Source organism: Dromaius novaehollandiae, chromosome 4, assembly GCF_036370855.1.
Source record: "Dromaius novaehollandiae isolate bDroNov1 chromosome 4, bDroNov1.hap1, whole genome shotgun sequence".
Classification (NCBI taxonomy): Eukaryota; Metazoa; Chordata; class Aves; order Casuariiformes; family Dromaiidae; genus Dromaius; species Dromaius novaehollandiae.
The window spans coordinates 55,504,345-55,528,357 of record NC_088101.1 but is presented as its reverse complement, the minus strand read 5'-3'; the positions used below and the strand labels follow the sequence as shown (position 1 = coordinate 55,528,357).

General features: G+C 34.8%; 1 protein-coding gene across 6 annotated transcripts in view; it reads left to right on the top strand.

The window, feature by feature from the left end:
- MICU3 (mitochondrial calcium uptake family member 3) overlaps positions 1-20,488 on the top strand; it is a 56,675-nt gene extending 36,187 nt beyond the window's left edge. For 3 of the 6 annotated variants that reach the window (XM_064511111.1, XM_064511110.1, XM_064511107.1), the window contains 5 exons: positions 1,838-2,009; positions 7,361-7,469; positions 8,518-8,675; positions 12,022-12,096; positions 17,993-20,488. In XM_064511111.1, the coding sequence (XP_064367181.1) occupies positions 1,838-2,009; positions 7,361-7,469; positions 8,518-8,675; positions 12,022-12,090 (508 nt within the window). In that variant the 3' untranslated portion in view covers positions 12,091-12,096; positions 17,993-20,488. The remainder of the gene's footprint in view (positions 1-1,837; positions 2,010-7,360; positions 7,470-8,517; positions 8,676-12,021; positions 12,097-17,992) is intronic. The other 3 variants (XM_064511109.1, XM_064511108.1, XM_064511106.1) reach the window with 1 other exon arrangement.
- Positions 20,489-24,013: the final 3,525 nt, after the last annotated feature.

The following is a 24,013-nucleotide window of genomic DNA, read 5'->3' as shown; positions in this document are numbered from 1 at the left end:
AATACTTCCATACCTCTTCTAATTAATATATGTATTGTATTACTAGACACAAAGTGTATATGTGCATGTATATAATGTATATAGTATGTAAAGTTTATTTTCCCTTTGTAGATGTTATATGTTCAAAGAATAAAATAAAACAGTAAAAACAGTAAAGAGTGCCCTGGACTAATGCTTCTATTTTTTTTTTTCTTCTTTTTTTTTTCTTTTTTTTTCTTTTTTTTTTTTTTGACACTTTTGCATATTTGTGGTTCGCTTTGGAGGGAACCTATCCTTATGTGCATGTTGGATGTTTTTTCTTGTTTGTTTCTTTCCAGTTGTCAGTGCTTAGTCTCTGTATGTATTCCCACTCTTAGGGACATTTCTAAAAGTAAAGATTTTTCTGAAGATATCATGTAGGCCCCTTAGAAAGAGCTTCTTCTGGGCATCAGTGAAAACAGTGGAAGCTATTGGCTTAATTATTATGCCAATTAAAATATAATGCTGAAATATAAACTATTTTAAAATATAGTCTGTCCTACAGATAGAGCCATTAAACTAAAATTGTATGTTGCATGTGATTGAAAGAGATACAGCATTTGGCCATTATTTCCTCAGTAGTACTGCCAGTACGTATTGTCTTTATAGTTATCACTTATCTAACTGTGCGTTTTAATTGATCAAATGTTTAGAAGATATTTTGCCTTTAAAGTCAAGTATGTCATAAAGAGGGTAAAGAAAGAATGAATATTCTGTATTTCACATAATATAAAAACAAGAGTCACCAAGTGAGATCATGAGGTGGCAAGTTGAAAATAACAAGAAAAGAAGCATCTTGTTAAAATATGGAACTCCCTGCCATAAGATGATGTGGATGCTGAAGCAGTCCAACACATAGGGAGACATATTCATGAAAGAAGAATCCATCAAATATTATCCAATGCTACGTGTCCAGCTCAGGAAATCATTAAACAGTGTATTGCCAGGGGAAATAATACTCTGTGTTTACCTTGTACTTACACTTTTGCCTAGGCATCTGTTATAGGCCACCGGAAGAATAGGATACCCAGCTAGACAGACCTTTGATTTGAGCTGCTCGTAGTTCTTACAAGTCAAATTATGTGCTAGGAAGGAGTGTTGCAGGCAATGTCTGCAGGATGGGATGTCGGCAACCTGTAATAAGGGAGTGTTACAAGTCATCATAGATAATCAGCTGAACATAAACTCCAAATGCAATACTATGACCAGAGAGCTACTTTCATCCTTGGATGTATAATTGGGACATCACTTAGAATCGGGAAAGTTTTATTTCCTTGCTGAGGCAACTAGCTGTTTTTACACTGTACACAGTTTTGTTGCCCCAATTTTACAAAATATGTTGTTAAATTGGAAAGAGTTCATAGGAATGCTGTAAGAATTAAAAATAGCTTAGATTGAAAGGCTGCAGGAGCTCAAAATACTTAGCTTGTTAAAAAGAGAAAGGTAAGGCTTGACCACAATGTGTAAGTAACTACATGGGGAATAAATTTTGGGAATTCACTTAAGTAATAACGGTAATTTTCAGTCTAGCATAGAAATACAAAGATCAGTGACCCACTGAAGAAGAAAATTAGACAAATACAAACTAGAAATAAATTACAAATTATTCAGTCATTTTAATTCTTACTAAAATACTTTGCTAGATTGATTAGACAGTATGTTAGCATTGCAAGGGGATTTACCAGATTTACAGTCAATGCTATAAACAGGGAACTAATTGGTGTAATGCTATTTGGCTTTATATTCTATGCATTTTAATGACAAGAATAGTAGAAATTAGAAGTATCATAGTTTCTTCATATTTATGTTTGTGCTTTAGATTTATGGATAACCTACAAACTGAAGTTCTAGAGATAGAATTCCTTTCCTACTCTAATGGGATGAACACCATCAGTGAGGAAGACTTTGCCCATATTCTTTTGAGATACACAAATGTGGAAAATACATCAAGTTACCTGGAAAACATGCGCTGCAGGATCCCTGAAGAAAAGGTAATTGTTTAGCTAGTACAGCAATGGGCGACAGCATCAAATCCCAGTGTCTTGAAGATGAAATCATAGCCTTGTTGGACTGCATGAGACTTCTGTTACTGATTTCAGTCACACCAGGATTTTATCTTGACCATAAGTGTTGCATCTTTTATTTTTCAGATTACTTACTGAATAGAAGGTAGAAGAGTGAATTACATGGCATTATGTTCCTTAGGATTTAGTAAAATTTTCAAGGTTTAGATAACAGAGCTCCATATTACATTAAAATTCAGTTCAAGCAATAGAAAATGTAACAGTTGAAAGAGAAAAAATTTCTAGAAATGAGACTTATCTAACAACAAGCTTTTTTCCAGCAATGATGCATTAAAAAACACTTTTTCTGACCTCTTTTGCATCGCTACCTGAATAAACACCTCTTCAGAATAAACATTGACACACTTTATCTAGTTCTATTATAGTCTCAATAATGAATCACTTGTGCATAATCATTGATGGGTTAGAGGTTCTTATCAATGGCTGAAGAGATAGAAAAGATAATAACAACAGATCATGGGGTGGTCCATCCTTCATTTGTTTAACAACAAATGTCTTGTCAGAAGTGTATCTGAGAAAAATGTGGTGGCAACTGAATGCATCAGTGGTAATCAGTAGGATAATGTTGCAAGTAGCCCTTCAAGCAGGAGATGTTTTGGATACATTTCCTCTGTTTGTGTTTATAGAAGGATCAGACTAGTCTGTCCTAGAAATGTGATTCTTTAAATGGCTATATATTTTGGTAGCATTGACAGTAGAATTTGTGAAGCAAAGTAATAAATATGTTTGGATAGTTGCTGACATTTTTAATTTGGGAAATTACATTGTAATTAAAAACAGTGAGATACTGAAAAATAGAAAATGAAAACCAAATAAATTATTATAAAGCTAGAATTATAAAGTCCATTTATAAGCACAAATGGGTGTTTAAAGTAAATGTCACTGATGTGGAACTGTATCACATAAAGTTATTGTGGACTAACTTGTCATGGCTCTTACTCAGCTCCTCCTGCCTTTTCTCTCCTTTTCTAGCATTGGAGAGTGCAGCAGGACAGACATCAGCCAGCCAGAGCATCTGTGTGAATACAGGGGGCAGAAAGGGACAAGCTGGTTTGATGTGATGACTAAGTAACCTATTCTCTCCCAGAAAAATATCTTCCAGAGAAAGAATTATAACTCTAAAACACAATACTCTAGGATCTTCAGCTTCTACAGCCATGACCAGAAAACAAACTGTGTTTTAAGGGGTCACATTACCTCTAAACTGGCTAACTGTTGACTGTCTAAAGGGAATGATTTTCTTTCCTCTTTTCCCCAGCATCATATTTCTGCCACTTATTTTGCATTTATGTGTACTGACTTTACAGCTACAGAGTAAGAAAGATTAGTCTGCTGACTAATCACATGTGAAGCCAGTGTGCTTCACATTGGAGTGAAGCACACTCCAAATAACAATTTTCCATCGGAATATCTGGTTTATCTGATTCATCCTGTGTTTGTACAGTAATTGGATCCAATGCAAGCAGTGGGGTACAAAAATAGCTGGGGAGTGGAAAGGAAAAGGAGGCTGGCACTTTCACACCAGATTGGATGTAAAATAGAGCAAGATGGTTGGAATCAGAGTTCCTACTGACTGACCCCTTCTGAGTTTACGGTCTAGCTGTTGAGACACTCAGCTCAAACTATTATGTAAGAGGTCAGTGCAGCTTTTAATGTTTAAAAGCCAAGACAATGCTACAGAAATGGTATGAAGTTATTTTTCTTAGGTTGCCAGATGCTTTTGTTTAAGGTGAACTCAGGATTAACATACGCATGGAATGTTTGGAAAAAATAATTACTTTGGGACTTGCATAAAGACAGTGATATACATATCACTTACATAATAAGAAATGATGCAGTCATAGGGAGAGAGAAATACATGTTTGAGTGGCAAAGGTGAAGTTGATTAAGTAAATACAAATGCAGGTGCTTTTTTTTTTTTAAACACACAAAGTGTTCTTTGAAGTTTCGGTACTACTGTTCTGATAGTCTTCCACACAGTAGTTTTCTGTTTTTCATCTGGTGCAACCATCACCCAAGAAAACGTCTGTGTGGAATGCTGCACTGCTCAGTTACAAGTGTGCTTATGTTATATTCTGGGACTGTCCTGTCGCTTTACCAGTGCCATATATCTGTATGTCATATGCTATACCTCCGTTAAGTGAAAAAGGACATTGTCATTTTCTGTAACCCCATGTCACTGGTTTGGTAAATGCACAGTCACTGTAGTGGAAAAAAGTAAATTCCTGTGGCATACCTCTCTTGCTGGCAGTAGGCTTCTGAGAATGGGATTTTGCCTCCTATTGTCATGGAGACATTGTGGATATTTTTACTCATTTTTACATTCCTAATTAGCAGTATAATTCCAAAATTATAAAATGTACTCTGTGTTTTATTAGGATAATATGCTGTAATACTAGTATTAAACAGAGGATTCCATTTAGAGAGAAATGAGACTAGCCTGTAAAGTAATGCTTTCACAGTTGGCAGTGTTACTCTTTTTGTGGCCCTGTATGTAGAAGCCTGTAAAGCAATGTGATGATCATTTGGCAGACTGTAGTCATGTTGAAATGTTCAGCTGGCATGCTGCCTGCTCACAGGATGTTCTCCTCCTTTTACTAACTAGATGCCAAGCAGTGATTAATTTAAGTTGGCATCTTGAATTACTATGAATATCAGCCCCTAAAGAAAGTTTATGCTTTTTTGACAGCATTGGTGCATTAATATAACAGTTTTCTTTGCTGTGGTAAAATATAATCTGTCCAAAGAAATAAAGTTCACTTTCCTTTTATATAGAAAATAAATATTTTCCAGTGGGAACCTGGGAAAGCATGTAAATAATTTCATACGTCAAAATTATGCAACATGTATGCAAAATAAGGAATGTTATTACAGTTGCCAGTTGAACAAAAAGTGGTCCGAGGAAAGGACCTTTCTTTCTGCCTCTCTTCTGTCCTTTTCTGTTTCCTCTTGAAAGGAATTAAACATCTAGGATTGCAGATGATGTCAGTGGAAATTGCACAATTTTTCTTACAATTTTGTTTGTAGAATAATTTTTCTCATTGCTAAAATGTTGTGGAGTCCATACAGTTTAGCCTGGACGTTTAGCATTAGAAAGTAGCACTTTTTCACCTGTATCTCTCTGCCTAATCTCCAGTATCTCATGGCAGCAGTTTTCATAGCTACTGGAAGTACAGAAGCTGCAAAAAGGGTTTTTTGTAGACTAGTGATTCTTAGTCTTTCCTGTGCAAGGACAGCTTTCCACCTAGACTAATTACTCCCTGTAGTTACATGGAAAGAGACAGGATTTTTGCAGTGCCTCTTATGATATTTCCCACATTCAAAATCTTTACAGACAAATTGGTTCAAATTAAGGATTTTTTTTTTTAATCTTTATGAACGTAAAACTACCAGCTCAAGGCATCTATGGCTATTTTCTATTAGGTATTGCCATTTTGCCATAGTACCTAAAAGTACTAGTTGGGGACTAGGGTTTCACTAAGCTAAGTATTTCACAAACATGGGCCAAAATGATTCCAGTCCCAAAGAGTCTGCAATGTAAACAAAGTACAAAAAACAGACCATGGACATACACTATTAAGTGTAAAGTACAAAGAAACAATAAGACAGGATTGGTTAGTATTAGTAATTAAGTTTTTGAGATAATTTAAAGGAGAATAAAGAGGTAATTTCTGCAGGTTATCTATGAGAATTCCTCCCAGTTTCAAAAGATGAAACAAAGAAAGGCACAAAAATCGTTGTTGAGAAATTAAATTCATGATGGAGACTGGTCATGTTCTCCAATCAGACACAGTTTACAAATCTTAGAGGTTAAGTTTGATCAGTTTAGCAGTGATTGAGATATCAAACGAGTGGAGGCCTGTTAAAGATTTCTTTTATCAACGTAATGTTGCCCTCCACATTTACCACAGTACTCTCCTGTCTCATATTACTTTACTCTTAACCCTGGCCATTTCCTCCTCTGCCACACACCACTTCAGTATCTTCAGGTTCTCCCAGTGCTTTCTGTGTTCCACCATACCTATCTTTGAGGAGAAATGTAGGTCAAGATCTCAGTTTCAACAGAAAGATTCACAGATCTTCCTTCTGTCTTCAGATTTATTCTCAGAGAAAAGTAGTTAAATTAGTTAATTAATTGGGTAATTTAAGTGTGGAAGTCAGGACCCAGCAGTGTCAAGGGTAATATATTGTCTTTGGAACCTTCAGATGCTGTTTGGAAGCATCAGAATTTAGAAGGTGCTCACCTAAAACTGAGACTACTTGTTTAGATATTGCCACATATAGGTCAAAGGGACCAAAGGCAGAACCTTGAAATACTCTCCACCACGCTGGAAATGGGGTTAGTGGGATCCTCTGAAGGACATGTGGAAGGTTATAAGTAGACAGAAGAATAGCCAGGAATTAAAGTTAAGGAGGACCAGGGAGATCAAGATCCAAGAAGAACTTCCCTTTAAAGAGGATAGTGGACATTTTAAGGGGGATATTTAATTAAAAGTATCTGTTTAAGAATTCTTTTAGAATTGTTCTAGAGATAATTTATCATGTCTCTGAACTCATAGTTAAAGCAGGAGAAAAGCAGAGCAAATATCACATGAGGAAAAAAATTGCTTTTTTTTAGCAACTTAGCAATTTCACAGAAACTTTTAAAAAATTCTGAATTCTTGGTCAAAATGCAAAACATGTCTTAAATAGCTAGACAAGTCTTGCAATATAATACAATACTTGAGGTATCAGTTGAAGACTTAGGTGTTTATAAATGTGGGTATGTATAAGCTTCACCTTAAAGTACAGAGCTTAAATGAGATCCCAGCATGAATATATTAATTCACTTAACATATTTGTGTGCATACACCCATACAGTCTCATATATGTAAAACAGTAGTTTGTTGTTTTGAGCAGTAAACATAATCCAAAATTTATAGAAACCTAGGCTCTTACTCTAAATATTAACTACTGTAGCATAATAATCTTCCGGGAATTTTTAAGATTGTATTAAGCAATAGAATAACACTTTTTATTGTATTTTGAGTGAGAATTGCTATCCATTGCAATGACAAATATAAAAAAAAGATATCTTGCATTTCTCAGGAGACTCCAATTCTTTATGTTACTGACTGCAGAACAAATTTCCAATTACAATGGATGTAGTATCTATTCTTAAATGAAGTTGACATACACAACTAAAAGGTTTTTTCACTTGTCACTTCTATTTTTAATTCTAAAGGCACTGATATACATATTGGTTTTTTATTCATTAGGGTATCACATTTGATGAGTTCAGATCATTCTTCCAGTTTTTGAACAACCTAGAAGACTTTACAATTGCAATGCAAATGTATAATTTTGCAAGTCGTTCCATAGGTCAAGGTAAGAATTTATAAAAAGATAATTATTAAATTTGTTAACAAAGATAAAAAGCAAATTGTTTTGTAATTCTCAGTTTTAGTTTTAATGTGCTTTCAGCATAACTATTACTAAAATAATAAAATATGTATCACTAGACTTTAACTTGCTTTTGAAAACTGTTTCTTCAGTTCTTCCTTGTCTCAAATGAAAGTCTAAAATGTCAAGGACTCTTCAGCTTTGAGAGGGGAAAGCTCAGTCATATCATAAGGGATACGATGAAGCTTTATAAGGTTGTGTAAGTGGTAGATAAGCTGAATGTGGAACTGTTGGTCACCAAAACCTGCAATACAAGAGTTAAGAGGCACTTGATGACCCTAATAAGAGATCAGTGTAAAGCAAACAAAAGCATTTCTTTACACAGTGGGTAGTCAGTCTCTGGAACTTGCTGCTACATTGTAGAGGGAAACAGTATCAGAAGGTTCAAAAGGGATTAGAAAAATTTTTAACAAGTCAGTGGCCACTAAAAGGCCTAGGCAGGTACATGCTTTCTGAAATCCCTAATGCAGTTGTAGATGCTTATGGAGTGCAAGATGAAGGACCACGTGAAGTGGGCAAACTGGTATGCTCTCCTCAAAGTAGCATCTCTGTTGGTCTGACACAGCAGACTCTTCATGTGGCCTTGCCTTAGGAGTACGCTGTTTTCTCTAAGCTCTATTTCTTTGGTTCAATTTCTTGTCCGTTAAGTAGAAGCCATCAGTATAAATGCGATGTAGGTTTTAATTATGATTTTCTAATTTTGTTATTATAATTACATATAATAATTATAATGTCGCTCATATGCTGTTATCTTTTATGCAAAATAATTGACGTCAATTAAGCTGTATCATTTTATACCAGTTAAGAGCTACTTGGTTTAGATTTGTGAAATTCAATCCTAATTTTTACATTTTCTTATTTTTTAGTGCTTAAGTGTGCAAACGTAAGTAAAAAGTTTACTTGCATAGGTTTACTTGGAGAGTTTAAATTCATGTATTTGTTTTATTTTTCTTCTGATATTCTCTTTATGTAGATGAATTCAAGCGTGCTGTGTATGTAGCCACAGGGCTGAAGCTTTCACCACATTTGGTGAACACAGTGTTCAAGATTTTTGATGTCGACAGAGATGACCAGTTGAGTTATAAAGAATTTATCGGCATTATGAAAGATAGACTTAATCGAGGGTTCAGGGTAAGGATGCTGATTTTTATAATTATCTTAATTGACTTTACTATTAAAATAACTAGTAACATCAGTTTAAACACATAACTTTTATAGAAATCCTGAAGTAGTCTAAAAGATTAATCCCTTCTAAATTTCTACAATTTTTTTCTATAAGAAGACAGTACACAGAAGGCGTAATATACCTTTATAGTACACAAATGAAACTGGATATCAGAAATCCTCTGCATACTGCCATTTCTTCTACATGGTGTGACTGATAGGTTGGTATTAAGAGTTTTAGTAAGGATAACAATTATGTTCGGGATATTTTCAGGGAAGATAGAGTCTCTTTCGCGCTCTCCCCCACCCTGCTCTCACTCGCGTTCTCTTCCCTGCTCTTGCTCTTCCTCTCTCTCTTCCTCTAAATTGGGCAGTTTAGTTAAAGGTCAACCACCAGCTCTTCTAAAACATTATTTAAAATACCAGGTATTGATAATGACTGTTGGAAAGAGTTTCAGCAGAAGGTAACTTTATCTTTCAAATAAAGAATTAGTGAAGTTGTGCTGAACAAGACTATATTCTGGTTCACAGTTGCTTTTGATAATTTAGCCCTGTATCTAGCATATTAAATTACAAGAAGCTGGAGGACAGGAAATTACTTGCAGAAATTTTCATAGGGAACAAGCATATGAATTGTGCTTAGAACTTTGCCGCTTAGGTGAAGGTGTAGACCTTACTGCCCTCTTCAGGTTCTTTGTAGCATAGAAAAATTTTATGGTAGCATATTAAGAGTAGCAAATTTTATTTTTTAACTGTGGAAAGTGGATTATAGAAATAAAGAATATATTTGTGAACTTCATTACTGACTGGTGTTAACTGATTAACTGATTTTCTAAGCTAGTTATTGATTCACAGTATGGGAGTGTATAAAACTGATTTTAGATTTTATTTTTAAAAAGTATTTTAAAAATAGTATTTTTAGAGTAGGATCAATTAAAGTCACATTTTTTTCTTCATGTGACAAGTGTTGACATTTTTAACTAAATGTAAAATGTTCTTAGACTGACATCCTAATGCCTTAGACTTGAATTTCGAACTTTAACCTTTCTGTAAGAAGTATATAAAAGTTCCTAACTTCACATTTCAGTATGTTACTTCTGTAATGTAATTTTACTCATTTTAATTAGCTTTCTAAATATAGTTTACTAAGATAATTTTAAGACTTTTTGTGAAGTGGTGTTGAGTCTAATAGGTTACTTGTTATTTTTGTAATATTTTGATCTAGTGTAAAAAATGTGGATAACAACCACTGTATTTGTGACAGACTTATTTCCTTGTTGGTCCTCAAATCCCTTTATTATGCTGTGCAATGATGATTGTTTCATAACCATTTCAAGATGTTCAGCTGTATGTTTTAATTGTTTACTAACTGTAAGTGTGCAATGTATGTTAATTTAACCAGAGCACAGTCTGCTTACTAAGCAATTCTTGTAAATATGTATTACATGTTTCTGTTTCACCAAATGCATGACAGAAATCACATATAATCCTTAAGAAGCTGTATCATGCAGCACTATGCATGTATCATGCCTTACGCATGTATCTCTTTTGCCTAGGCCACTTAAAAATATCCTAATGCACTGTATTAAGAGACTATACAAGAACTACAAAGAATAGACTAGGGTGTTTGTAAGAATAGCACCTTCTTTCACAAATGTTATGTCTGATATTAATGAGAGCACTCCTGGAATATGTGAGGTGATCATGATTTGGTCCTATAATACAGTGACCAAAAATACCTTTTTTTTTTTTCTTTTTTTCAGACATGCCTACATGCAGAGTTGTTATATTATTCATAAAAAATATATTGTTTTCGCTAAGGAACAGTATTGTAAGACAATTACAATATCAAACTTACTTATTAATTATCTTGTCCACTAAGTATTCATGAGTGTCACAAAAACCTGATTTCTCCAGGGAAGGGTAGTGGTCTGTGTAATAAAAATTCTGCAAAAACCCTCCTTTGTAGTTTAGTATCTCCCCCATCGTGTCTGAGAATGAAAAGGACAAAACATATAATATGTAAGAATTTGCTGCCCAGAATTAATTAGCAGAAAGTGTTATTAATGATGGAAACTGCAAAAGATTGTAGACTTTGGTCTCCATTGACAGTACAAATTGTTTCCAATAAATCTCAACTTTAAAAGTTATACAGTATTTAGTGTGGCCAGTGTGCTGCTACACTATGGTGGGCTCAAACATTGTCTTGTACTAAATTAAAACTAACGTATTACTAACCTTTTCTTTGTTAATAAATATTTATCGAATCCATATTAAGATTTTGTCAGTTCTGTTATACCAATAGAAGATTATAGTTTCTGCTAATGCGGTATTTTGTGGTCCACATGTAAGTTTTTGTCTTGCCAAATTTTAACCTGTTTATGAAGTGTAAATGCCTGATTCTAAGATCTTACAGTTAATATCTGCCAGAGTCAATGCAGTCCATGATTATCAGTCTAAAAACAGCTAAACAGAATAGTTTAGAGGAGACATATAGTTTGAAGTATGAGTTTACAATTAACACCTTATACTTTAGTAATTCAATTTTTATAAAAGTTGTTTTACTAAAATGTTTGCCAAGAAGAATCTTGGGGTTATTACATACCTTGCTACTAGGACCATGTATTTTAGAAAAGGGCTTTATGTAGTCATATAGTTTGACTAAAGCAAAAAGTTATACAAGTCTGATGAAACTGGAATTCTGAAAGGTCAGTACATGCCAGCTTTGTCCTATTTAAAAGCTTAGCTATAAATTTAAAAAGCTGAGGAAGGTCAGGTCCTGCCTCTTACAGGAATTTAATAAATATTAATTTTAACATATATTTAAGGTTTGTTTTTGAAAAATCAAATGTCTTAAATAGTTTATCAAATGATATTTCTCTCCTTCTGGAACTATAGTATTATGATCTGAAAACTTTTTTCTTTTTTTAGTATTTTGAAATGAACTGGTATATTGAGCTGCCATCAAGTGGTCAGTCAGAGTATTGCCATAAGCTTATTAAAACATGCAGACATGAAAAGCTTTTTTGCTTGCTGTCTGGGTTAAAATAGTTATTTCCTTTTTTTTTTAATTTAAAAAATTACATAAGTAGATCCCCTTTCCTTTATAAATTCGATTTTTAATCTGAAATATTTAGAACTTAATGACTAAATGATAAACATTTTAGCTAGCACGTACTATACTGTACCTACTAGCTATTTGTCACTTAAACCCATTTTTTTGTATTTTCATGATACTGTTGTCTTTTGCTTACCTCTGGCTGCCTTCACATGTTGTCTGCATCTGCGCACTTCTCCGTCTTCTGCTCCACAGGGCTACAAACCTATACAGAGGTATACTACTTTCAAATCCTGCGTGAGGAAGGAGCTCTATAGCAGATAAATTACGGTATGTGTTAGCTGCTCAGTCTGAGTGTGCTGGCATGCTTGCAGGAATGGCTGAGTGTTAAACCATCATTGCTTTGTTTCCCATTTCAAAATTCAGGAAGACACTATCTGATTGTAACCAATGTAGCAGCTCAAAATGTTGTGTTGTGTTTTTGACTGAAGTGATAGAATTTTATTGTGGAGTTGGCAATAAGTAACTCATGCTGTCACTGTTTTGTAAGCCAGTTGCTATTTTGTGCTGTGTTTGGAACAGGGAGAAGTATTATTTCATAGTTTCTGTTGCTGTTTTCTGTCCGTCTGTTCTGTGACCACTTTTCAACAATATCTCATTTACCTATGGCTAATAAATATTTATCAATCAAGATTGCAAAGGCAGATTTTTCTCCCTAAGAGCCAGTTAGTAACTTGATTCTGCTTTGATTTAAACAGTTACACTTTTAAAAACCATAATGCATTTTTCACATCATTAATGGTAATAACACCAGCAATTCTCAATAATAGGTACTGTGGCCACACGTGACCACCATGGCTGTTCTTGTGTAGCCACCACATGAATATTCATTCTTACAATTAAATTGTATTGTGAAAACTGCAGTGTAAATATTCTGCAGCTTGTCGTGAAACTCTTTGTCACACTTTGGGCACAGCAGAAACATGTCAGTAAACATTTAGAACATAAAACTCTTCTTACGTAAAGCAGGAGTTTACTTCTTTGCAATTTAGTGCTTTAGTGCTGGCACTTTTTTACTGTTCATTTTTATAGACTTTGCAGTAGTTACTCCAAAGATTGTTAACAGCTAATGTAGGTCCCAGGGTTTTCACCTCCTAGTGGGGAGGAACAAGCTGTCTGTCACGTCAAAATAGCCCCGCAGCAACTCTGATCTGGTGTGGGGAGACCCAGTGTATTAGGCTCATGTGCTGCCGAGCCATTAGGGTTTGACTACAGTTTCCCCACTGTTTTTAGTTCAGGAACTCTGTGGCACAAAGTTAAGCTCAGATTCCGTGTCTAATAGCCATCTTTGGATACCTCCATACATCCTAAAATTGGCATCTGACTTTCTGAATCCTCCCCATTCCTTGCAGACTCCTCTCCGAATCCTCCCCATTCCTTGCAGACTCCTCTCCGACCACTTGCAGGCCAGCGAGCTTGCTGGGGCTCCAACTGAGATGCTTCCCTAGCTCCGAAACAGTATGGCAGGGAAGCAAGGAACACAAAAGTAGAATTTTGGGGGGGTCCTGTTTATCTGAGGTGATGTCTGCTTCCAGCACAGTGGAAAAATCTAAGTTGTTAAGGATGAGAGGTGGGGCCCATTTTCTCAGACCTCACCGTTACTCAGACTGGTAGTCCACCAGCTCGCTGGTCCTGCTGATGGTCATCTTTTGTAGGCCCCTGTGCAAAAGAGGGAATGGAGAGGGAATATATCTCAAGTACTGGCTCACTCTTATGGCAGAGCATGTTCTTTATCCCAACCCTTGCTCTTTGGGACTCTTCGTGTCATTTTTTTCAAAAAAGCTTCACACCTTGACCAGGCCAGTTCTCCAAAATGCAGTATAAAGAATTGTTTGGGGAATGTCCAGGATTATGCAGCTGAGGCATCCAATATTTTTCCTTGTGGAGAGAGGACAAGAGTTCTGTTTGATCTGTGTACATTCTCTTGTGTTACCTATAAAACTTAGCATCAGTAGGACTTTTTCTTTATTATTTTGGTTAATTATTAGCTAAACATTAATCCCATTTCTTAAGTTATACTTCCTCTTTATGAGTATAAACCCAATACTGAAGCATTGTGCTAGTATGCAAGGAACAGAGAGGAAAATTTTATCTTTACAAACAAAGTATCTAGTTTCTTCACTTAACTAACGTGAAATGTAAGTAACTAATGAAATAGTTAAAACAACATTTTAGAAGTCCAACATGCCAGTCACATAAGAGGAAATTCATTGTTTAAGATTAATTTTATGTAACTTCATCTCTTTGAAACTCAGGCTTTTGACTCTTCCTTGCTTCTTTCCCATTGTCTTTTTAAAAACATTATTTTAGGAGTACTTTCTCTTCTTTGTCCCCACTGATTCTGCCACAGCCTACTTTGTTGTTACATGTCAAGTATTATATAAACTGTAAACTCTTCAAGATAGGGAACAGCTCTCATAAGAAACTGGTAAAATGTACAGTCATGATGCTTTCCTAATAATTTCAATAGAGAGTATGTGACCAACAGGAACAAAATACAAAAAAGAATCCAGTATCTAATCATCAAGCTTATTAAAATTAGCTTGGTAACAAAAAGAGAGACTGTGGTAAAAGCATCAACTTTAAGTGTCTAGACATCTTGACAAATGTTTGAATTCAGTCCATAAGTTAATTCATTCATCCATTGAGATGGAGTAACCTGAAAAAAACAATATACAGTGGAGACTTATAAAGGGAGATTTTATTAATTTTATATAAAGTCATTCTCAAGAAAATTCTTTAAAGGTGAATAACAGTATGTCTGCACTACACACTGTGGGACAGTACAGAGAAACCAGATTAGTTCTCAGTGCACTAACCTGGTTACAAGCAACCTCACTGGAGTAGTACAGAGTTTGATGCTGGTTAATTTAACCTGCTCCTTTTCCCACAGGTTGCTCCCAGACGCTATGATTAAGACTGCTTCTGGTTCCTAAGCTTGCTTTTGTAGAGCTGTATCAGATACCTGTTCCCTGTGCACTGAAGAATGCAGTGTAAACCTCAGTGTATAAAATACCCTCTTCCCTAGTGGCCTATTAGTCAGCTACTGTTCTTCACTTGAGCAGTTGCTCCATGTTTCTTGTAATGAGTTACACTGACATATCCCGTTGTTAGCTATTCTGAGTTCCTTTTTTATAAAATGTTATATAATTTACAATATCTGCTTAAATCTGTTGCAAATATTTCTTAAAGTTTTTTGTAAATGTCAGTTAATGGAAATTGAAACTTTAGCCAAAATATATCTGAAGTGATTTGGAGTTAGTTGCTGTGGAGGAGAACAGAACTAATTCTGTCTTTGCCATGTAGTGGGAAATGAAAGTGAATTTACATAATTCTAAAAATAATTATTTTGTAGTTTAGTTTTTAAATGAAAAAGAGCATAAAGGCTGAGTCATTAGAGAGTCGAAACTGAGCGTGTATTTGTATTGATTAGTTAAATTTCAGTCTGATTTACAAAGAAGCACATAACTATGTGATATTAAAAAATCTGCTGCAAATACATCCCAAAGTTAGATGCAATATGATAACACTTAATTTTACTTTGTTCCAAACAGAAATGTAAAGATCATCATCTGTGCTGTGATAAACTTAGATCTGTTATGAAAGAGATTAAGATATTTGGCATACTTATCACCGATTATACCATACTTTGAATCTGTACTCTCAAATGAGATGAACAGGTTCTGCAGTACAGTACATATCTCTAAATTGCACTAATGACATTTGCTTCAGAGCATAAAGAATGTCATACCCATATAATAATGAAAATCTGTCCTTGAGAAACAACCATACTAACTCTGTACAGTCCAAACAGCTGACAGCATTCCTGGAGAGCTTCTCTTTCTCCGCAGTTCTTCCTGCAAGGCAGAGCATTTGCCTTGGTGTCAGTAGGAGTTCTTTGCATGTGCTGAAGGGAGAATAGAAAAAATGCTGTAGTAGAGAACTGCCAAACAGAGCTGAGAGGAGAACTCTGCTTTGAATATTTTATGGACGGGTTACCTAGGAAATTTTTAATCAAGCCCTCTCAGTGGTAATTTCAGAAGAAGGAAGCTAGAGGCCAACTTTGTTAGAGATTAAAGTCCATTTAAGAGTTCTGATCACTAAATTATTAGTATGCTCAGTAACTTTAATATATAAAGGCTGTAATTCCAGTTTTGTTGACTTTTAAAATATTGAAAGTAAATATTATACATCAAAGTTGTAAATCTAGTTATTAAGATGTATATCCCAGTAATTCCTTGAAAAACCTAAGATTTTTGCATTAAAAGAACTGTTTTCTACATTCTCTGAGTTTTGTTGATTTTTCTATATTTGTGATTAAGGGATTTAGGAAGTAAGAGTTAATAGCTTAAAACAATGTTTTGGGACTGATTGGGAGAGGAAATTTCATTTTGAGATAGACATGAAAGACTCAAGATAAACAAGAATTCAGAACTTCATTTCTAGTCGTGTTTCAACAGCAAATCACTATCTACTATATATATTTTATTCAGTCAGATGAGATTAAAATTTGTCACATAGCTAATATTTTGAAGGCTTTTAATTTCTCTAGTTCCCTAATATACAACAGTTGAATAAATCCATCATTAGAGAGCTTTAAAAAAACAGCTAGTTGAAGCCTGCTGCATACTCCTTCTCTGAGTCAGATAAAGTGAGTGGCATGTGATAACGTTACCTTACTGATCTTACAAAAGCAACTAGAAATCACAAGACTTAGTCTTCTGATCCTAAAACTGACTAGCATCTTAAAAATGTATCTGGAGTGGGAGGAAAATCTTCTAGAAAAATGTGAAAACATCGGAGAGTATGAGGACAAAATGTTCTGTTAAATTTGGTACACTCAGAGTACCTATAACAATACATACATTAGACATAAACAGATGAATGGTTAATGTAGTTCAGCATTTCCTTTAATACTCTCATTTCCATGAACATTATACAAACCTGTTTCATAAAATAAAAAACAAATGCATATCTTAAAGTACTGATTAATCAGCTGAATAAGCTTTTGTTAAATAATGCAATGCATTTTGCAAGTAAAGCATTTTTTAGTAAGACTGACCATAAATCTCAACTAAATAATGTATTCACCTAAGTATTGTTTCCAGTATTTAATTTAAAGGCTTCATTATATAGTGCTGTGGATTAGATTGTTTTCTGAATGTTTACAACTTCTGCATAATGCTCTATGCTTTTTAATTCTACAAAATGGATAATAAAAATAAATGGAACACAGGCTTCACTCTAATGGTTGAGTTTAATACAAGCTATAGGGAAATCTCTGGAACCTCAAACACCTTTTTGTCTGGCATGTCTGTATTTTTATTCTTCACTCAGTTTAATCAAAATAAGCAGTCTTTCTCCTGAACACTGTACCATTTGCTTCCAGATACTGGACTTCACTTCTAACTTGGATTACAATTTAAAATTACTTTTTAACCCTTCTGATTTATCTATAGCAATTACAGTTCCTGTTCCTCCCTTTCCCCAGCTGCTGTAACATTTAGTTCCTCTCCATCTTTAATGTATTTACCATCAAAATACATTTGTGAAGTTAGGAAGAGTGGAAGAAATGAGAAGATCTAGTGAGTCCAGACAGTGAACCTCCCAGGCCAGCCATTGGCCATATTCCTCCCCATTCAGTGGACACTTACGAACATCACTGAACTAAACTGCAATTTAGGATTGAGATAACTTGGTATAAAGAAGCTTTCCTATCATCTGCCTATATGGTATTTGGCTTTCGCTAGTGCCAATAATGCCTCAGTTTCTTGTACATCAGGAATTTCTTATGCTTTTTATTGTGTTAGAGGTGAATGTTTTAATACAATGTGAACATAAAAAAGTGAGAAACAAAAGGATACAGAGAGCAGTACGTATCTGAATAAAGAGGATATACTTCCTTGTAGTTATTAATATAAATAGGCAATTTCTAGAATCATAACTCTGTACTGTGAAGTGGGGATGCATTTTGAAAACTTACCTGCATATAGATTTATAATTCTGATCTTATAGAAGTACTTCTGAGCCATGGAAGTATTTGATTTTTCATAATTTAATATTAAACCATCTATCCAGTTTATATGAATTTCAGTAAAATTTAATGTAGTATTAAGGAATTTAGTGAACATCTTTTTCCAATGGTATGTTTGTTGACTTTTCACAGGAGACCCCAAAATATGGTTGGAACGATTATTATTCTTGTGTGATGACTGTAACCAGTGAACATCTCAGAGATCTATGGAAGCAATTTCGGAGACGTGATATGCTGAGATAAAGCAAGAACAACTGTGGGCACTGGTCTAACTATTTATTCCTATATACATTGAATGAAGAACAAACTAACCCAAGTGAATCACGAACCTTCCAGCAGCAGTAGATAACACAGGATTTTTTTTCCACTTAATACAGTGATCACAAACTCTTACAACCACTTCTCAGTATGTATTTTATTTAAGTGATGAAATAACTATCATCTGATTGGCAGAAGTTTTTGTTAAGAACGTATTTTGAACAGTTTGTCATTATTTTACGATGTGTTTGTCATTTAAAAGAAAACAAAAATAAGTGTTACACCTGGGTAAGCACACCTTTTGGCAATGAAGAGAAACTGCCTGTATCAGCTTAGACTGTGAATCTGCTTTCAGAAGAGCACTATTAACAGTTTGCGCTAAATTGGGAATGAGAATACATTATGTAGCATAACAATTATATACTAGTTGAATGTATAAATTAAGCTCTTAGAAGCTAACAAAGCTGTTATTTTTAAAAAGGGTAAACTTCTATTACAATTATAATGTGAATGCTAGGTATTTACCTAAGAAAGGTACTGTATGGACTATAATGTTCAAATTCTGTAAGTCTTACTATTATGTTTGTTAATTTATCTTTAAAAAGTATTAATTTTAAGATGTCTTTTGAGCAATATGTTGAAGAGGAAGTATCAAAATATTCTAATTCATGGTAGGTAACACAACACAATGGAATATTTATCATAAACTCTATTTCCATACATATAAGTTCACTGATATATTTCCGGTAGAGTATGACTTCCTGTGTTTCTTGTGAATAGTGCACTTTTATATGAGGTAAGACATGGCACTGTGCAGAAATTATAGTTGTCTAATTTGCTACTCTGGAATGCAGTTTCTGAAAAATAGATAAGTAATATCCTTGTGTTTGTGTCAAACAAAAAAGCAAAGCAAAATAGGAATGCTTGCAGTAGTACAGAGCAACACTCGCTAAATAATATTATTTGAATATTACGAATCAAATGTTAACCTTAGTAAGGTTACGGACATTACAGACAATCAGTGGCCACCATGATCTTTCATGCCCTGTAAGTTTCGATGTTACTGAAAATGCCTAAATGCCTAAAGGCATTCTGTTACACTTTTTTTTTTCATATTTTCTAAATTTTTTCTTTGCAATTCAGCAGCAGTGTTTTTCTTACTCCCTTTCAGGATGGATCGTATAATGTGAATTAAACCCAAACAAATGTGAATACACAGTTTTTATATCATTCTTGCAAAGGTTCATGGGACATTAAATTATCCTGTATCTATACAGGAACAGTCTGTGCATTGAAAGACTTCTAGCTGACTACACACTAAAATTAATATCAATAAATTAGTGTTACCAGGTAAATATCTGGTATAGTTATACAATTCAAATATATGGTATAGTTATACAATTCAAATATAACCAAACTATTAGATGCAAAATAATGGTTTTTAATCTTTTATTATCACAAACACATGTAAGAAAACTTTTGAAAACCGTATTTAGTGCATATGTTGCTCCAGTACCATTTTTCATTATATATTAATAGAAAAAGATGTATAGCATCTGTGTAATATTCTGAACTTAGGTTCAGAAATGCTTAATTTATAATGATTAATCTGTGTTCAAAAACAGAATGGATAAGAAAGCTGCTCTTTAAGAAATTCCACCCTGTGAATTTTAGAAAAAATCATGCCATTTAGAGTATCTTTTTAGTTGTGGCTTTGATCTACAAGAAAAGCCAATTCAGAAAGCTTTTGAAGGATTTAATTTTGAAGGCTTTAATTAATATTTCATGATAAATACTTACCAAATTTCCAGCTTGGCCTCCTCAAACTACTGTCAACAAGGAAAATCAGAAATTTGGGATAAAGGTCCTTGAATTGACACAATAGTATATGGATAAGCTGCGATCCCTGTGTGATCAGTTGGGGAATCAGTTGGTATTCAGTGTATCATCATGGTCCCCAGAGTGGTCTCACTGCTTCTTGTCAGTGTACACAAAACTTAATTTTGCTACTTCAGTAATGAAGGATAAAGAATGGGAAGAAAAGACAGGGAGTTGCTGAAGGGGCTTCCCCAGTTCTCTACTGCCTGCTCACAATGATCCCTCCCCTTGCAGGAAGCAGAAGCACCATCACAGTTTTGCTGCTCCACTGCCCTTGGCAACAGTGCACTTTGCTTTATCGCTGGCTTGAGACAATTGTAACATTTTTCTATATATTTCCTATAGTGACTTAATATAAAATAAAATGTGAAAGTGTCAGATTAGTTTTTAAGAGTATTTTTCTCTTGTTTAATAATAATTTATGTAACATAGGATATGAAATTATGGATATAATATTCCTGTTTATTTCAAAATAAATACACTTAAAACTAATTTTATTTGCAGTGTAAATTATTCAAATTTCTTTTGTCATAAAAAGATTTTTTTTTGCAAAATATGGATATGCAAGTGCTTTGAATGAGCATATCGCCATGACAAAAAAACCCCACATTTCTGCTGCTTTTGCTCTTTTCTTTAGATAGCTACATTGTCCTGCCACAGGATTCGGTACAAAAGAGCTGGAAGTACAAGGACAGACAGGTGAAAACAAAGCAGGATAATGGCACATGCCATCTGTTATAGAGGCACCCCTCGGATAGGCAGCAGTCAGGGTGTTGGATAAAACCTTATTCAAAATCATCCAAATTTTTGGCAGCAGGAACTGTGTATGCTGCCACTAAGTTACCTGAAAGTGCAGATGAAGGCTTTGATGTTTTTGTAGGGCCAGCTCTTGTTTTGTTTAGTGAAAGATGTTTAGTGAATTCTTAGGAACTACCTGTTGATGCCCAGACCAGCTGTAAATTGGGATAAAATGGTAAACCTACAGCTTTGGGTAGCTTTGTGATACTAACTTACTTTTGTCTGAGCTGTGATGACTTCCTAGTTCCCAGTAGAATATTGTTTATTATAAGCTGCTTCCTGCTAATCTTATAATGTTTAAAATTATGCTGGCAGTTTCTGTCCTTGCACACTTTTACAGTAAGTTAATATAAATTACTTCCACTACAAATTCTTGTGTTGTATGACATAGAAGAAAGTTATCAGCCTGAAGAAAAAACAATACTACGTAATGGTAACTTGCAGCAAATTGTTGTTTTTTTGATTTTCTGTAGTTGTTTGATCTCTTTTCTGCCTTACTTTAGGATAAGAATACATTCAAATAAAATGAGAGAAGAAGGTAGAGGAATTTTTCACTTTGTTTTGGTTTGCCATTGTGTAATATTCTCTGAGTAATGCTCTGGATTGCTCTGTTGTCCCACTGAGGACACTTTAAAAATAGTTAATGGCAAAAGAACTCCAGGAAGAGAATCAGATCAAAATCCCACTAATTCAAATAATGAATCTGAAACAAAATTAATTTAGAGAAATACCAGGTCTGAAGTCCCCTTAAAATCAAGTCAAAACTAATATGAATACTTCGTTTAATGTATGTGGGGCCTGAATGTACAATATTTTTCCCTATATGTGAATATCCATGACAGAGTTTGTAGTTTGGCACCCTGAACCTGTCAGCAGATGGTGCCCTTGGATATGCAGTATGCTTTTTTTTCACACACAAAAATGTAATTAAATACAAGAGGGTGTGCTTTAAACTTGAATGAGCAATGTTAATTTCCACCAATACCTTGCTTATAAATTATTCCCACAGAGGAATATTATTATTAATTAGGAAAGTTCCACAAAAATATTAGTACTCATTAGAAAACCTTCATATAAGATACCTATTTTTATATACATAAACATGCATAGGAACAGCAATATATTAAATATACTTAAGTTTTAGTAATACATTTTCTATTTATTCAATGTAAGCGAATAAACTATTACTTCTGTTTGTATTTTTGGAAAAGTATGCAGAGCTATTTGAATTACCCATTTGTACGTCCATTTTAATTCAAAAATATACATATTTTTGTGCAATAACATCATTGCACGGGAACTTTTCCAGCTTCTGTTTCATAACTATCCACTGAAAGTAACTTTTCATTTACAGGTCTCTTCTGACAGTGTTTGTAATCCAGTGTTTGTAAATAGCCACACCTGTACACCATGCCTTTTTAATAACTGCTTTTACTGTTAAGTGGTTTTAGGTCATTTGCCCTAGGTTTTAATTTCTGGTCTAAAACAACAAAGTTCATCTAACTCATTTTAACCCTGATTCAGAAGCCACAACCATCACTCAACCCAAATCCAAGAGTGTAGTGCTTTAAAAATAAACTTTCAGGTGTGTAAATCTGTGCAGTAAAATACTGAGTCTTAGGTTAGATGCCTAGCCTCTCTAACGAATGCATGCAGAGGATTGCACAAAATCCATAAATACCACAAACTGCTAGACTAGCTAACCTAGTTAACCAGGCAGTACTGAGTACAGGGATGTCATAAGGTGTTGCTCCAGATAGCTGGAACTGGGCTACATCAGGGCTGCCACGAGCCTGCTCCACTCTCCTTCCCCAGCTCCCTGCTCTGCCTTCTCATGCACTTTCTTTCACTGCCAGTGGCACTTGTGTGACAGGGTGGTGAGATGACTCAGTTCAGAAGTAACACAGCAAAAAAAACCCCTACACATACCTGGATATGTGTATATGCACATACAGTTATACTGTTTTCAATTGCTCCTGGTTTCAAAAGTGCTGGTGGTGGCATATGAAAGGGAGTCGAAATACATTACCAGAAGCAGAGATGAAAAGCAGGACCATGGTAGTCAAGATTTAGAGTCACTTAAGCTGCTGTGGTACTCTCTGCTATCAAATTACACTTCTTGCCAGAGTTAACGTAGCTTGTAAAGAGAGTATGTCCTTGCACTTGGAAAGCACATCATGACACTCAGTAGAAGGAGCAGGGACTGGAGTCCAGAACTTGGGCAAATGCCCTGAGAGGCTACTCAATCATTTTCTTTCTCTGGCTCAATTAAATTTGCAGCCTTCTCTATATCATTTCATTTTAAAAAAAGGACCAAATGCCAAAACTGGCCTAAAGACTGGCAGTTTAAACACTTTCGTGGGAAGTGAGAAAAAAAAAGAAAGTGTGACTGTCTCTGCATTTTGTGAAGTGGCATATTCTGAGGATCTCTAGCAATAGAAACCATGAACGTGGGCAGGTATCGCATCCCTGGACAAGGATTAGACCTACATATGTGACCAAGGCACTGAGTTGCTCAGCTGTACCAAAGCATTTCAGGGCATGTGTGCAGATTTAAATTGCATGAGGAACCCTAATTTAAAAAATTAAAGTGCCTATAGCACTGTGTACTCACTGTTAGGTAACAAAAAGAGAATAGCTTGTCAGACTGAAAGGTTTGTGTTTAGATGCTTACTTCTGGAGTACACTAATAACCCGCATAACTTCTATTCCAAAGGGTACGAACCACTGGGTCAGATCACACAGCATGTGATGTCACTAATATGATGGGATAAGCTTTCTTGCAAATAGCTATTTAGGGGCTTCCACCTCCACAGATCATGATTTTTGCATAAGCAAAGAAATGTCTTGGAGCTTTGTATGCAATTCCATTGCACTGGAACAACTAGTGATTAGAACTGGTTTAATTCTTCCCATGAAGAATTACGTGGCAAAAGCAAAAACTGCAGCGGAATGAAAACTTCAAAAGATGAATATGTTTCCAAAAAAAAAAAAATACAATGAAATATTACTGCTGAAAGTGACAGAAGAGTGGGTGGATAACAAGTCCTAAATATGGCTTTTACAACTTCCTCGAAAGCAGACTCTGACAAATATAGTGTTGTACCACAGTTTCATCCGGGGGTAGCAATGAAGTCTCCAGGAAGGATTTCATTACTTGAAGAGGAGCTGACTGACCCTCTCCTGTGGAGGAATGGGGCAAATTTCTACATCTTGAAA